General features: G+C 40.0%; 1 protein-coding gene across 1 annotated transcript in view; it reads right to left on the minus strand.

Annotated features, from left to right (window-relative positions):
- Positions 1-5,746: 5,746 nt before the first annotated feature.
- Positions 5,747-17,588, minus strand: part of pcsk5b (proprotein convertase subtilisin/kexin type 5b) — a 65,786-nt gene continuing 53,944 nt past the window's right edge. Inside the window, exons 16-21 of the mRNA XM_074669934.1 lie at positions 15,463-15,656; positions 13,099-13,183; positions 11,427-11,530; positions 11,153-11,291; positions 8,965-9,080; positions 5,747-7,957 (exon numbers count right to left, since the gene is read on the minus strand). Of these exons, the coding sequence (XP_074526035.1) occupies positions 7,842-7,957; positions 8,965-9,080; positions 11,153-11,291; positions 11,427-11,530; positions 13,099-13,183; positions 15,463-15,656 (754 nt within the window). The 3' untranslated portion in view covers positions 5,747-7,841. The remainder of the gene's footprint in view (positions 7,958-8,964; positions 9,081-11,152; positions 11,292-11,426; positions 11,531-13,098; positions 13,184-15,462; positions 15,657-17,588) is intronic.

Consider the following 17,588-nt stretch of genomic DNA (forward strand, 5'->3'; position numbering starts at 1 on the left):
ACAAGGCCTTCTGTAAGTCCAGGGTTAGAAGGTTATATTTGATCTGCTCCCTGTGGAGTATTTGACATGTTGGTCCAAAGGGAAAATTGGAACTTTCCATCACATTTGGACTCCATTTCTTGATTTTGTGGGACCAAGAACATGTAGAATATTCTGGCAGTTGCTTCCTAAACCGAAGAGTGTTGGCTAAAAGAGAAGGAGAGGCTCTGCTGTCTGTGTCGATTCACTTCCTGTATGTATCTGTGTCTGTTGTGTGTGTGTTTTGCCTTGTTTATCTGGTAAATGATATGAGACTGTGCTGTACTCCGTGTAGGGGTTTGGGGAGTGGTGATGATTGGGTGGGAGGGTGTAGGAAGGTGAGTGCATTTACTGTGTGTGTAGGGGGGGGGAGTTAAATGCAATATATATGTTATATCTGAGTAAGATAAATATGTGATGACATAATGTTAATAAAAATATTCATACAAGAAAAATCTTATCCTTGCTAAATAGGAAAATTACAAATGGACAAGGTGACTTTTCAAAATTTTAAAGCAGACATGTCTTTTCAGATTATTTGCAGTTCCTAAAAATACAGTCGATGCCTCCAAATGTTGCAACAAGTTCACACAAACAAAAGTGTAAACACTCTCTGAGGGTAAACTCTCCTCTCTCCTCCCATTCTCAAGACTCTTAATTCAGTAAAATTAAATAAGTGTTTCAGCTTTATGAGTCTTCTTAAATGCAGCTCTGTTCAAAAAGAAACAGGTAATAGCACCATCAGGTCTCAGGCTTGACTTGCTAAACTGAGAAGACATGATGGATCTTAAAAGAAATAGTTGACATTGTGTAGCAATTTCAATGAGTATGTCCTTTAGTTTTAACATAAGAACAAACGCCTTCCTGTAGTCACATCCTCCCCCGCTGAAAATGTTGAAAATGTGCGTAGGCTTTGGGAGGTTGGAAAGTTTTTGTTTCAAAATGAAGTACACGCTGGAAATTGAGTTTGGGTGCCAGAAATCTCAGCACCTGGCAAAGCAATTGTTGAGTCACCGGCATTAATCAATGCTTTGTCGCACAGCAGGTACATGTATTATTGTCAACCTGGAGTATGCAGCAGTAGGAATGATTCCTTTGCAATTAAAAAAATAAAACAATGAATCATAATTAAAGAATGATCATTTCATTCGCCGCATGATTGAGTGCTACATAAACTTTGTTCACATTCACGAGGACTTAGATAAATGTTTATGAGCCTCTGTGTCCAAAGTTTCTGGAGGATTGGAAAGAAGTTCTTAGGAACACATCAACCTTCAGCTTCACATTTGGCAGCGCTGAAAAGAGTCAGAACAAAAGAGGCATCAACATTGCCTCCTATCCCACCTTTGTATAAGACAAAGGTGACAGACACAGGCTCAGGCATAAGGACGGAGCAGTGTGTGTGTGTGTGTGTGTGTGTGTGTGTGTGTGTGTGTGTGTGTGTGTGTGTGTGTGTGTGTGTGTGTGTGTGTGTGTGTGTTAGCATCTTTTAAGGCAGTGGCGAGGTTGTGTGAGCTTTCTGTGAAAAGCTCAATTGTTCCCTTCAAAACAAAAGAGCTTCTTTGTGTACAAACACAACAGGCGGTGGCTTCCCATTCAGTAGAGCTCTGCCGAGGCCGACAAACAGCCCCCGAAATAAGGCCGTCACTCTCCCTCACACACACATACACACAAACACACACACACCAAGTGCTCGCGCATACACAGTCGCACAAATTGTCTCCCTGTCTTTCTGTTTGTCTCCCCCTCTCTCACACACACAAACAAACAGGGAGCTAAGTTCTCAAGGGACAGAAAGCCGCACAACTCCACTCAGCAAAAGCAGACGCTTTGGACTCCCACTGCAGACAGGAGGAGACTGAAGGAGACTGAAGGGAAGAAAAAGAGTTTTAAACTCTGGGGAGGGAAACTTTTCCGCTGTTATGGACTAGGCTGACCTTGTGAGGACATTGACAGTCTACTCTGAGAGGAGGGAGAGCTCTGCTGGCAGATATCACACTGACATCAACCACACCTGCTCCTGAATCCCAATTCCCCGGCCCTTCACCCTCCTGATACCTGCACAGACATGGACTCAGGGAGGAGGGAAAAGATGTATTCACTGTAAACTACAGGTGGTCAAGACAGGAAAGCTTATGTACCACAGTGTGAACACAACACTGTGCACTAATCACCACAAAGAAAATTAGCATCTTATTTGGGTGTACAGTCAGGATCATACCATCAATACTTTTTAGAAGAAGAAGTATCTTCCATGAGCAACAACAGAATAACTCTGACAATGACTTTGAGTGCATAAGTGGGAAGTACAATAAAGTTCAAGCATAGTAATTACAGCTTCAATTGGCTCAAGAGATTTTGACGTGTTCCTTTTATTCCATTTTTCAACAAATGATCCCATAATCACAGTAAAAGAAAATTATTTAATTTTTCTCCACCTGGCTTAGTAATGGTAATTGATAAGATTGTGTCAATACCGATGCCCTTATTGATTCTGCTTACTTATGAATAACTTATTAATTCCTGTTGTGAATTTTCTTGGTACAAAAAGTAGCTTTACAGGTTTTCTGTGTCAACAACATTTAATTGAGTTTATACTGTAAGTGAATAAAATGTAATTGGTCCCTGAGTCTGGATATTTCTGGGCATAATTAAACAGAAACAGGTAAAAATCACACACAATGTGACGTTGATGTACTGTGTTGTAATATATAAATAATTCAAGTAGGCCACCTAGTGTCTCAAAGTGGTTATAGCAATGGTTTGAGTTGTTTGGAAGCTTTCTGTAGTTATGAAGTCAGCCATGAGCCTTTCATTAGCCTGTTAGCTTTTGACATTTGAAATTCTCAGTATTTTTTACAAAGAGTTGATGTGATATGTTTCTGTGATGAAAGTTGAAATTCTATTCTGAAGCTGAAGTTATACTGATGTATGCTAACTGCTAGCATATCAATGCAGTTTTCCATATACGTTAGCATCAAGCTTGCGCTATTTTGTTATTTTGGTAAATAAGGTGATTTATACCATTTTGAATGTACTGAATATGAATCTCCTGAGAGAGCGTAATGTACATTTCTTTATGAAGTCAGTTCTTCAGTAAAACTTCAAGCTGAAAATCCTGAATCAGAGTTTTCTTGGGAAACTTTATCTAACTGCTAAGCTAAGATAGCTGCAGCAGACTAGTCGACGCAAGGCCCAGCGGCTCCGGCACAATGTAAAGAATTGATAAGGGAATCGTTAAGCACAAAGGCTAACGATATCGATGGATTGAAACATTTCTTATTGATTCTCAACAGGAACTGGTTTTTGATTCCCATCTCTAACCTGGCTCTCCCTTCCTTGTCCTCTCACTGACCTCTCTCTATAGATGCTCATTCTGCTCTTTTCTGTAGTCCCATGTGGACAGCTGTGGTGATGTTCTGGCTCTCACTGTTCATCTCTCCTCACGTTTAGGTCGTGGAGGACACATAACTTACCAGTGGAGCATGAATGTTGGGATGAAGACTTTATGTTTGTTTCAAAGAGAACTATTTTCAAACAGGAAATGTTAATGTTTCCCTGCCCAAAACTAGTTTAACACATCTTCAGTTTCCATAGTTCAAAATCAAGACACATTTTGTCCTACATCATTATAAAAACAAAAGTAGATTTAAACAAATATTAAGTTTGCACTTTAATCAAAGCAGCCAAGCGTCATGTTGTTCTACTTTTTGAACTATGTGTAATTAGAGTTTCTGAAGCAATGATGTGAATTTCAATCACCGTTTTCATTTTCTTTCTTAAGAAGAGAAAAATGTCAGTTCAGGCAAAGCCCAAAGTCAAGCTCAGCCCACACTACTTTAGCTGCTCATTGGGTCAGTCCCATCAGCAGCTCTGTGCATCTGATCAGCAAATGGCAAATGCACTTTCTATTTGAACTTAATACTAAATTTCTTGGGGTTGTCATTGATCAAAAGCTAACATGGAAACAACACATTGAATACATTAAAGGGAAAATCTCATAGTCACTTGCAATCCTGTATAAATCTACAAATGTATTGAATTCCAAGGCCTTGCTTTTGATTTACCACTCATTGATTGTTCCCTTTATGTCTTACTGTGTTTAATTGTGGGGATCCACCTTTAAAACCACCATGAATTCAATAATAAAACTGCAAAAACGAGCCATACGTATTATCAATAAGGCTGACTATTACACTCACATGGAGCAATTGTTTCCAAATTCTCATGTTATGAAATTTTCTGATCTGTTTTATCATAAAATAAAGTAAAATTATGTTCAGAGCAAAATCAAAAATGCTCCGTGACTTCATACAAAGGTTCTTTTCAATTCTAGACAGTCCATATAATCTCAGAGGTGTATGCAAATTTACTGTACATAAAGCTAAAAAAGGTATGAAAAGGAGATGTATCTCCATTATTGGAGTTAAGCTATGGAACGATGGCAGCATAAATTTAAAAACATGTCATTCTTTTTTGGTTTTTAAGAAAATGGTTTATAAAGCTATTTTTGAAGCTTATAATTGTGATTAATTATCTGTGTTGTTGTTTCTTTGCTTTTCTGGAGGTTGGTAGCCTACAAAGTTGATTACATGGGATAGGCCTTTACAAGCAGTCTGCCTCTGCCTACGGCTTATATTAATATTTGCTGTTGACATGACTGAATAAAATGAAATGAAATGAAAAACTTTACGCAAACTGCATTACAACCCAGCTCCATCCCAGCTCCTCCTTTTATGTAGTTTCTAATTTCACCAGTCTTATAGGATCTTCTCTGTTCTGTACCCTGCTGGTCTTTGCTGCTGCTCTCCATGCCTTGGCTTTTCATGTATGCACATGAGAGGAGGTGGTCTATCCTCACCTCAGCCTTTGGCACTCCACTGAGGCAGAAGGAAGAGCAGGGAGTTTCCAGAAAAGAGCTGTTCCACCAAGGCCATGTCCACATGTAGCAGGGAATTTTCAAAAACGCATATACCCCCTCGTTTTTTCAAAAAATACTTTCGTCCGCACGCGGCAAGTAAATCCGCCGTTGAGTGCGACTCCAAGCGCGCCAAACCCATAATGGGCAGTGTTTTCCTGACATAAAACCCGTGTCAGCCAACCAGAATGAGCCCCCCTCACTCAGCTGTGACGTTTCAGAACCGAAAACTCAGTTTACCGGCGTCCACATGTAACCATGACACCGGAGTTTACCAAAATTGTCCCCTTTGGCCGGAGTTTTAGAAAACATCGTTCTTGGTGACGAAAACTGCAGTATGCGGAGTTTGACGTCATCGTTTCCACTGAAACCGCCGGCTTATTGCTTTCTTGTCAACGGCGTTTCAGAAAAATCCCAATCTGGAGGGCGTTTTCAACAGTTTGGGTTTTACGTCGGTTGAAACACCGTTTCCGTATAAACGCGAGGCTGAAACTCACTTCACCCGTAAACCGCTGTCGTGTAAACGGCCCCATAACTAACTGCATGCAAATAATAAATTCTTTAACAAGAGTGGATCTGGCTGTAAGTAACTTATCAGTGAGTGAAATCATAGCACCTGTTAGTTTTGAAAGGCAGTGAGAGGCACATACAGAAAAATGAAGTCTTGCTGAAACAACAGCCTGATCATAAACTAAGAAGAAAACAAACATGAACAGATTAAACATTTTAATATGAACACTTAAGTAAAAAAAGATTTTCAAAACTAGGACTTTGAGTAACATTAATAATGCATTGTCACAGGTATGTCACAGGTATGTCACAGGTACACAATAAAAACAGCTTTTATACGAGGGGTGTGTGTGCGTGCGCCTACAACCACACAATCTAAAGTCAAATCAAGTCATCTTAAACAATGACCAAGAATAAGTTTTTGTTAACCAAAACAGGGGAGTCATCAATCTTTATTACAAATCATCAAGAACCATAACCAGGTAACAGTACAACAATTCATCTAATACTGTAAATGCTCAATCTGCAGGTGTGAAAAACCCACACAAATACAATAAGAATCTTAAACATTATATTTGCCGTTCTTTATTAGAAAGCAGCACCACCAGAATAACCTTTGAGTTTCATCAGGTATGGTTCAGAGACGGACAGGAGGAGAAACCAGACCTCTGACATCAATCGCAAATAACACAAGAAGTTTTTGGCTCGATGAGATTTAACATTTTCTGTTTCTGCGTTGATGCTGTCGGTTCCTTTCAGCTCCAACAATTACAATGGTAATAGAAAAAATTGATTGCCTTGTGTTTGTTTTCCAGTTTTTTTCTCAGGTTGGCTAAACAAACATTTATTTGACATACGGGATTCTTTTTCCAGATTGTGAAGTAAATGAGGGTGAACTCAAAGTAAAATCTTTATATCTCTGATTTACACCTGAGCAGTCTGCTGCCTGTCTGCCTGTCAGAGACCATTACCTGTAACTGAAACGAGACAATGACAGAGTATTTTCTGTGCCGATCATTGACCTTCTGTGTTGAAAGTGTGGAGCAATACTTCAGTTGATATGCATTGCCATAATAAAATAGTGACAAAGAGTAGAAACTTATAAAACTCTGATTGATTTGAGAACAGTAACATGTAGGGATGCACCGATATGAGTAAAATATAACTGTCAAAATTCCCTTTATCAGGGTTTAATATGACAAAATCAGAACAAACACATAGAAAAAAAAAGTTCCCTGTGACAAATATGAGTTCAATTTCAATTATTTTGCTTTGTTGTATAGTCAGAGAAACAGATCAATTCTACGCTTAGTTTTGGGCAAAGTTTTTCTATCCGGGAACAAAATCATTTGGTGAAAAATAGTCATTGGTGCATCCCCAGTACCACAAATTCATTTTGACTCTCTGCAGCGTTCCTTTCCCTGCAGAAAGTTCCAGAGGGAATGACTATCGACTCGTCTTGTAGTACCTCTGGAATGAATCAATGCTGTCTGGGCTTACATTAAGAATTAATGGCATTCTCGTACACACAAACACGCACAAACACACTCACTCACACACACACACACAGACAAACACACTATTCAGAGGGCAGCTTTGTGTTTTTAAATAAATGAAATGAGGTGATTTTGGTCAGTAACGTGCACCAGTTTTGGTGATACTGTCGCTTCTAATACCATGGCTGAATTATGTGTCATGTACATAAGTGTGGCTCACGTGTTACTTGGCGTGTGTGTGTGTGTGTGTATGTGTGTGCGTGTGAATTTGTCTTACCCCCTCCAGACAGCCACAATCAGCCCAGACAGACATTATTTTCACATTACTGAGTGAGCTTCATTTTTTTATCCTTTGACATATATTTACAGGCAGAAAACCAGGGCCTTCTCTACTGTATGTTCTCTTTCCATCTGTTTATCCTTAGCGCTGGGAAGAGAGGAGGAAGAGAAGCCAAAAAAAAAAAAAATGCACACAGACTTGTTCGAAGATTCACAGGCTGAGTGGCTCCTGTTTTTAAGCTATGCTTCCTACACTGGCAACAAAAAAGAAGGTTCAATTATTTTGGCATCGATGCTTTGGTCACAAAATACCGACACTTTTATTCTTTTATGTGTTTTCACTTTTGTTTCATTTGCTCATTTGTTCTTGAAATAAGTCCTGTAAGTCTTTTTACACCCTGACCACGTGTGTGTGTCCCAGTACAGAAAAAGGTAGGTTTGTTGTAGTCCTGTCATCGCACCTCCGATGCAGTCCCTTTAAAGAGGCACAGATTCTCTTATAAATTATGTGACTATGAATGAGTGGGCAGGGGGGTGTTTGAGAAGGAGGGGTGCCCCCCCCTTGAAGGCCCCCACAACCCCCCCTGCACTCCCTTTGTACGCCCAGTGAGTACATCCCGTCAGCCCTTTTGCGAGCACGTTCTGCAGCACAGTTGCTGCAGCACTTTCCTCTGGCAAAGATTGTTCTTTTTAACAAGCACGCAGAAACTGCCTTCTGCCCAAGATTCTTCATTTGCTTTCCACAGACCAGGAAGAAGAGATACAGGGGCAGTTTGTAGGATGGGAGGGGGGACCATACACGCACACACATTCAAATACATATGAAAACACACACACACACAGGGGCAGAACCATTAAATAATGGTTGAATGGCAGGCAGAACCGTGTGATTGGTCAGGAGAAGTTTCAGGTGACAGGAAGAGTTTTTTGATCCAATCATAGATGATGTTCATCGAGGTGGGAAATGATTGAAGTCCAGTGGAGTGATTGGATCCACGTCAGGAGAGAAAGAAACAGATTTGGGAAAGAAAACAGAGAGAGAGAGAGAGAAAAAAAAAAACAAACGTCACACAATTAGAAAATTGGAGATTTTTTAAAATCACAACTTGGTGACATTTTGCATCAAAAACCTAAAGTGATCAACCAATCTACTCATTCATATGTCAATCCAAATGATGTAAATATGAAGCAGACTGATTGTGCACTTAATGCAGAGAAGTGATCTTAAACATAAATTGAAGTCATTTCTCCTCCTTAAGGAGCAGAGATGAGCAGAGGAGTGTTTGTTTAAAGTAATCAGCCGGTTTTACAGAGGAAACAGGAATATTCACACTAAAACCCATTGGCCCAACATGCACAGTTCAGAAGAGACAAGCTGACAGAGCACGGCAAACAGGAAGTGCAAAGCCCAAGTGAGAAGTTGTGAGGAAAGACAGGAGAGAATGGATGAAGAGTAAGTAGATACTTTGTCTAAAACGATGTTAAGTGAAAAGACAACTAGAGCAATAGAGAGGTGTGAGTGTATTCTGTAAAGACTGTGTTAATGATGAGCTGAACATAGACACACCACCATCCTGCTCTGAAGCGTCACCACTGAGCAGTTTGAGCCAAGATGTTAGAGCAAAGCTTGATGTAGCACAAAGTTATCTCTTCATAGGGCTGGTCTAAGTTATAGCAATGCAGAAGGTACAAAACAAACACACAGTGTTAGGCAGTCTCGTAGATAAGAAGCTGACAACTCACCATCTTTGCAGATAGTGCTGACCACACAGGCTCCAGCTTCCAGGTTGTAACCACTGACACAGCTGCTGCAGTTTCTCTCCCCAGGCCCTGAGCACTCTAAGCAGCTATGGTCACACCTGTCGATTGTTTATCCAGAGTTAGATACAAGTCCATGCAACCAAATGAACAGATGTACACAGCTTCTTGGAAGATTTAATCATGGATCATTTAGCAGTTGTAAAACTCCTACATTTTGCTCCTTTGGAGACAAACTTCCAAACCTTTGACTTTCCTGCTTCCTGGTTACAATCAATAAAATATATTCTAATTTAACAAAATAATCAGTTGGAAATCATTAACGCCAGCCACATAGGACCAACTGAGTAAACCCATGAAAATATATATAAAAAAAACGTGAAAAATGACTTTATTTAGGCTTTTATGATCAACACCAACACAAAAACTATTAACTCTAAATAATTCATGTTTTCATTAAATCCTGCAGTTTACGCTCTGGGTTATATTGTAGTGTGCTGTTCACAGCCTTTGTAAAGAACTTAGAAAAGAACAGAGTTGTTTTCATAGTAAACATTTTTAAAAGAAAATAATTAAATAATCCTTTGCAAGCAGAGGGCCTGTATGAGACCACAAGAAAACAAAGTTATCAGATATGCTTTCCTGGTAGTGATAAAGTGAGGCTAACTTTTACTGGAAAGTACCCAGCTAGAGGGGAGCTCAGAGAATTAGGAAATCAAGTACGGTAAAGGGTCAAGTGAGCAATAAATAATTCAAGGAGTCTACCTCAGTGAATCATGAAAAAAATAGCTGAGGAGTTTGAAAGTGCGAGCGATAGGAGGATAAGTAGTCACAACCATGTCATTAAAGAAGGGAGTAACATATGTTTGCAAGTTATTTTCCTCCCTTTTCTCCAGCATCAGTGAGGAGGGTGTGAAGACAGTTTACAGATTTTACTAAGATACCGTGCAGGTTGTTGTTTTTAAATGCTGTGTTCACTTAAAAGATTAATTAAGCAGTAAGTAACCTACCACAGAGGTAAGACTATAAAAATACAAAGAGAAAAGTACAGAAGGGGGGTCCTTAAGAAGACGGGGTCAAGTCTTATTCATAAATGACTAAAAATAAAGTATGCTGTATTTCATGTTTAAAGGTCCCATATTATGCAAAAATCACCTTATAAAGTCTTTTAGTGAAATTTGTGGGTCTTTGGTTTTCCTCCCAGCCCACAAAACGTAATATTTAATGACAAAACCTGAACTTAGTAGTGCTTGTGAATGTAAAATCCTGACCTAAAACAAGCTGTTTGGATTTTGGGGATTTGTCCACATCAGCGATTCCTTTTTTTGACCAATCAGGAGCAAGTCCTGATTGGTCCACCGGAGCAGATACACGCAATACCAGGTGCATTACCAACCATCCACCAACAAACCTCAGACCCTGGAAATGTGAGTATTTTAAATGCTGTGTGCTGTGCAGCAGATGTAAGAGCTTTTCCTCAGTGTCCCCCCTGTCTTTGTGTTAGCTTCAGGATGCCAACTTTAGCTGCAGTTAGCCTGTTGTTTTAGCCTGTAATGTTACGGTAAACTAGCTTTGCTGTTTTCTAAACATTGTGCACTCAAAGCTCGTGACGCTGCTCTCAGTGACGCTGAAGAGCGGGGCGGTATCAGCGGTGGCTCATTTACATATGAAGGTCACGCCCACTAAATCAGAGCGTTCTGAACAGAGGGGCTATGAGAGCCTGGAAACAATGCTGCTGTGATTGATTTATTGGCATTTTGGACCAAAACATGTTACTACCATTTCATGAAGACATCAATGATCCATATTAAACTGCAGAAAAGGAGCAGAATATGGGACCTTTAAATAAAACCTCGATTACTATGATTAATCAGGATGTATATATTTTAAGATTGTTTTTTAAGCAATTTTATGAGTTTTCACCTTATGTTCTCAGCGGCAACTGAAACTTTTTTTTCCTTTTTTTCTGTTTAAGGTTTGTTGTGTTTATTTTGCTGTAATTTTATTTTCACAGATTAAACTTTGGAACAAATAAAAATTAAAATATGTTACTACGCGCTGCAGAGGGCAACAGCTAGTGCTAGACAAAACTTCACTTTCTCTTGCTCTTGTTTACCCTGCAGTCTGGAAATCTAAAAGTGGTGTGGAGGTGTTGGCAGGTGTGCTGACTCACTTCTTACAGGACCTCTGAACCTGCCCGTTGTCTGCGGTCTGCTCTGACAAGTAGTAGCCAGCGCTGCATGTCGACACACACCGCCAGTCCTCAAGTAAGTAACCCTCTGCACACTTTGTACACGCCTCTATTCCTGTGCCTGAAAAGTACACAGACACACACTTCAGGGATGTTTTCAAGAGCTATAAGGAATCAGGTAAGTTCACTATAAGCAAACGTGATTTTTACAGCATTGGAGAAAATGTTGGTTGTCAAAAATATTATAAAGTTCTACCTGCACAAGTGGCACAGGCCCGGTGACAGGGCTCACAGGTCCTTCTGTGGCCGTTGTAATACGTGCCGGGGTCACAGGTCATCTGACACTTGTTTGCTTGAAGACTGTAAAAAGAATAGAAGAGAGAACATTCATAGTAAGGATCAGAAATAATCAAATCCAAGCAGCCAGCAGCACAGAGGAGTTTCAACTCTCAAGTTTCAAAACTAAGAACATGTCACAGCTTCACTTTTAAACAACAATAAAAGAGAGCTTTTCTTTCTTTCTTTCTTGGTTTATATTTTGGGAAAGTTACAAAAAAAATCGTCTGAAGCACCAATTCAGTATAGAAATAGTCAAAGAAAGTTTCCTGTTTTTGACGGACAGAAACCAAATCTTCTGATAATACCAGATGTAGAGGCAGAGCTCAGTTTAAACTTTTATAAACTACAATCTGAGGTAGTTCAGCGTTTATGAAGTTCAGTGTCTGAAGTCAAAGTAAGGACAGGTTGGTGAGCTGCTGCGTTAAGCTAAAAAACAGCTGGTCTGCGTTAGCTAATGTTTCCCAGAAACAATCATGTCTGGTCCTCTCTTCCTCCTCATTCTCATGAATGGTGGCAGAGCAGAGTCTCTGTGTATCTGTTACTTTCTGTGAAGGTGTGCACATGTGTGAGCATGTGTCTTTCTGTGGGCTCGCTGGCGTTCACAGGAAATTATGGCTTACAAGTGTCCCCACCTCCACCTCTGGCTACACTGAACACTTCAAGCTGGGTTCAAGACCACATATTAGTTTCAAACTCTTCACAAGTATTTTCTTCATGACCTATCAGGAATTTCAGCACTCTGAAACACCCTACCCTCTGTCAGGTCAATTGCAGTTGTGGCTTTTTGAAGAGGCTGCTGTGGAAGTGGCCACAAAATGAACTGGAGCACATCTGCATGGATGACTAAATGGTGTGTATCAGAGGTTCTTCAAAGCAGGAGTACAGCCCAAAATCGGCAAGGGCTCCTCTTTTTGTGGGTTGCACATGATACCAGTATACTCAAGCTCTAATAAGCCTGGGTTACAGAAAGTAACTCATGTAACAGTGTAGTTCTCAAGGGGAAAGCAGCTGGGAAGCCCTGTTTTCTCTGGTTCTACCACAAACCCAAACAGTGTGGTACAATAGGCCTTTCTAAATTAGCAACGGTGTCTTCCTGCTGCTTCAGAGTGGATGAACACAAACGTTTTTATCCTGAAACCACACAATGACAAGCAAGCTGAGTGAACTATTTGATGTAGAACAACATGGGACTGAACAGACTGGGATCAAAACCAGCACGAGAGCAGGGCAATGGTTTAGCTCAACTGAAGGAATACACTTCCCATGTGCAGAGGCAAAAGTCCTCGAAACGAGCGACCCAGGTTCATTTCTGACCGTTGACCTTTTTCTTCGTGTCATCTCCCACTCTGGTTCACCTGTTCTAACTTGATTTACAGCCCAATCGCCCAAATAAAAAAGCCAAAAGAGAAACTCAGAAATACCAGAGAGAGCTGACTACAAGCCAATTTCACCATAATTTAGCTTTCACATAGTTTCCACCAGTTTAAGGCAGAAACTCACACACACTTCACAAAACTTTAATAAGTTTCTGTCTAAAACTCTCCATGATTTAAACTCAGTGAAATTGTTCAGTTTGACTCTCTGCTTACCTCATACCAGGTTTACATTCTGTGCAGATAGAGGAGGTGGTGCACTTCTTACAGTTCTCTGGACATCTCCTGCAAATGTTGGAATCTGAAAGAAACAGCATCAGCCTGTCACACACACACAAAGGGACATACAAATACATACAGGCTAAAAAGAAGCACAACTTTTGTTACATTTAAAGTGAAGAAACAGAGGAGAAGGAGGACAACAAAAGTAAAGCGAGTAGGAAGTTAAGAGAGAAAGAAAGGAGAGAAAAAAAAGATGAAGACGGGGCAGATGAGAGGAGATGACCAGAGAGGAACAGGAGAGCAGAAATGTCAAAAGGCTAACACTGTGGGGATGAAAAAGAAGATTGAAGAGCTGGAGAGGGGGCACGGGAATGTCGTTGAATATTTCAAAAGGCAGACTAAACGCAATGACACGCTTTGACACAATACACATGGACGCTCCTGCCTCCAGGCACTCCAGCAAGGACGAGGTTTGCCAGAAAGAAGCAAAAATAAAGAGTTTATCATTGTATTAAAACCAGAGAAAAACAGGTTTTTAATCAAAAGGTGTTTCTGCGTCTTAAGAAAACTCTATCCTGCTCATCATATCACCTTTACAGCAAAGTTTGTCAGAGTCTAGAGGAGGCCGTCAGAGTGTCAGTGAGGATAGCTGGTATGCGGCCTCAGGAAGTCAAAAGTAGAAACGCATGTGCACAGTTTTTCTGTTTTACTTTCAGATTTTTTTCAAGTTGGGAACCAGAGGTGCAATATTCTAAAAGTATCATAAAAACACCACTTCTGATCACCCCTTACCTAAAGTTATCTTGATGACGTGATAAGTTTCTGCTCCTCTTTATATCTCAGTAAGTCACATATTTGAAATGTCATGAGTTTGTGGGGTCAATTTTAGTGATCTTTTCATCTAAAGTGATGTTAGATGTAAAGAAATTGTACACGTGTTCATAAAAGCAGGAATTCAGCTTGGCCTGCTGTCAGACTAACACAACACAAAACTCAAACCTGCCAAGCTTTCAAAAAAAGCAATAGGTATCCAGTACAACTTGGCCTGTTAAAATGTTATAATTGAACTTGGATGGGATCAGCTCAGATCTACTGCCAGAGACTCTCAGAGCTGCCAGGGCTCACACTGCTGGCTGCAGACCAATCTATAGACATTACTATAACATACACATAGTTTCAGTCTCTCGTTGCTTGTTAATTTAATAAACACAAGAGAAAATAAAAAAGGGCAGAGACTGTTTACTAGACTTAACTAACACCACTGCACTGCTCTGTTTAACACAATCCTGTGGTCACCACACAGAACTGGTAAACTTATCGAGTGTCTACAATAGAAATGGGAATTGATCAGATTTGGTCAATACTGATGCCCTTATCGATTCTGCTTATTGATCTGGTGCTTGATCGATTCCCTTATCAATTCCTGTTGTGAATTTTCTTGGTACAAAAAGTAGCTTTACACGTTTTTTGTGTCAACAACATTTAATTGAGTTTTCACTGTAAGTGAATAAAATGTAAGTGGTCCCTGAGTCTGGATATTTCTGGGCATAATTATACAGAAACAGGTAAAAATTGCACACAATGTGGCGTTGATGTACTGTGTTGTAATATGTTAATTATTCAAGTAGGCCATCTAGTGTCTCAAAGTGGTTATAGCAATGGTTTAAGTTGTTTGGAAGCTTTCCGTAGTTATGAAGTCAGCCATGAGCCTTTCAATTGCCTGTTAGATTTTGACATTTGAAATTCTCAGTATTTTTTACAAAGAGTTGATGTGATATGTTTCTGTGATCAAAGTTGAAATTCTATTCTGAAGCTGAAGTTATACTGATGTATGCTAACTGCTAGCATATAAATGCAGTTTCCCATATACATTTGCATCAAGCTTGCGCTATTTTGTTATTTTGGTGATTTATACCATTTTGAATGTACTGGATATGAATCTCCTGAGAGAGAGTAATGTACATTTCTTTATAAAGTCAGTTCTTCAGTAAAACTTCAAGCTGAAAATCCTGAATCAGAGTTTTCTTTGGAAATGTTATCTAACTGCTAAGCTAAGATAGTTGCAGCAGACTAGTTGACGTAAGGCCAGGCGGCTCCGGCACAAAGGCTAACAATATCAACGGACTGAAACATTTCTTATCGATTCCCAACAGGAACTTGGTTTCCGATTCCCATCCCTAATCTACAACAACTTCTTGGTCATTTTGACTGGCTGTAAATGCCGTCACCAGGTTGGTGGCACAGGGGTCCCAAAGACGGAGAAAAGAAATGCTTTTTTTCCTCCTCATTCATTTTGATTTGGTTCATTAGTTGACAGTTTGTGAGTCTAAGGCAGGTTTTGACAGCAGAAAGTCTCACCGTGGTCGAGGTAGAAGCTTTCGGCACAGGTGGCCACGCATGTGTTGGAACCCTCATTGAGGTGAAAACCAGTCCGGCATGTGGTGCACTGGTCGCTGCGGCTGCCAACACAGGTCTCGCACAATGAGGAGCACTTTTTGCAGCGCTTCCTATCGTCGCGGAAAAAGCCGCTGGGGCACTCAGACACGCACATCCTGGAGATACACAAGTGGAGGAGAAGAAAAAGAAAAGAGTGTGTCACCAAAGACCAAAGTGAAACTCGAAGAGAGGACAACATAACTCAACATAAATCAGGTGCCTTTCTTTTATTCATAAACCCTGTTAGTAGGCTTGGTTTCTTTACTGTTAACAGACCTGTGATGCAAAACACATGTGCAACAGAAACACGTGCCTCTTGTGTAAGACATCACAGGCACAGTATACTGTGTGCAGTTATAAATAAAAGCTGAAATTAAGTACAGTTTGTTGAGCTTTAACAGATTTTTTTTCTGAATAATGAAACAGTAAATGTTAACTCTTGCATCATGGGCTCATAATTATTGATAATCAACAGGGCGAGAGCGAATGAAGCCACTGTAAGGTGAGCAGGTGCAGCGTCTGTTAAATGACTTAACAGCCCTTTATCAACCCCTCATTTCAGCCTCAGGCTTCCTTCCTCAAGGTAAAAAGATCTCCAAAATCCTCACTACACACACCTTAAATTTCATTCACCCACATCAGAGTTTTCTGCCGAGGAAACAAATATTGTGTGTGTGAAACATAATCCACCAGGATTTCATTCTCTGACTTCAAGACTATTTCTTTATTACTGAAATGATGATTCAAAAACTGAGGTTTTAAATCTCATAATCTCAAGTCCACACAAAGAGCTCAGCTTAACAAGAACTTCTAAAGCAGGTTCCTGATCACAATGTTGCTCATTTCTCAAACGTGTGTACGCCTGAAAAATGGGTGTACACTCCTTTCCACGCACAGATCGGCATTTATTAATCTGAACGTGGGCATCGGGTACGCTCAAATCCCACGGCAGGTCTGAGTTCATGTACGCAAGTTTGATGTCAGTGGGGAGCGCAGTGCAACGAGGGAAATCTGTCTGTGTAGGAGTCATAAGATCATATGTGCGCAAAACATTTTCAGAAATTAGATCTTTGAATTATATATGACACCAAGAATGTTTCTAACATTTCACTCTTCTTCCAACAATCTGTAAAATACTTTAGTATGAAAGAGCAGTGCAAGCTGTCAGCTGATATCTCTGTTTAAAAAATGGGTTTCATCTATCAGTTTGCTTTTAAAAAAAAATGAAAATAGAGATGCTGTTATCAGTTTATAATACACTCCCATGTCCATGATAAAGTCTCAGCAGAGAACACTCAGAGGACATTGGATCAAACTTTTAGCCTGGATTTTTTTTTAAGAAAGCTGTATTGATTACAGGATTTACCGTGAAGATTATTATTTCACTCCTCACAATATTATCATTTAAACGTGTACTGTGTGAAAAAGTGACTAGACAGAAGACGTTCATTTACATGAGATCACAACCTATGTGTTCATCTTGTTATCCAAATAATCATTAAACTCCTGTCTACCCGTGCGTAATTGCGCACGATCGACACACTTCAGCTCCACTCCCCCCTCAGTCTGTGACAGGTTCAGGCTGCAGTCTGCAGCTTCTTTCAGAGCTCAAACACATTTTTAAAAGACAACTTTCCACGTTTCTGAACCGGAGTGGAAACAATTAATAATACTGTGGCTTCTAATGGTCAGACATCATGGATTAATTAATTAAGGTATAGCCGAAGGCTGTGTAAATTAAATGTTTAAAACTCTGATGTATTTTAGTTTTTTATTTCTGACTGCCAAACAACGCGATGTCATTTCCTCTCTACCTCTGTTGCTATGGCGTTGTCGATTACCAGCATGGAGAAGTTCCCTTTTTCCCGTAATGCGCCCCTCTATGTCGTAAATTCTGTGGGTCCGGCCAGCTGGACCTTACATATTGAGGGACATGTTATGTACATTTTGATTGTTTTCAGCCACCACATTTATCAACAGCTGATCAGGCGTACGCCGTGATTGCCTTTGGTATGCACGTTTCATAAATCAAATGTGAACGTTGCTGT

This window comes from Halichoeres trimaculatus, unplaced genomic scaffold (genome assembly GCF_033239565.1).
Source record: "Halichoeres trimaculatus isolate MK-OKI-2021-1 unplaced genomic scaffold, fHalTri1.1 fHalTri1_scaffold_5, whole genome shotgun sequence".
Taxonomy (NCBI): domain Eukaryota; kingdom Metazoa; phylum Chordata; class Actinopteri; order Labriformes; family Labridae; genus Halichoeres; species Halichoeres trimaculatus.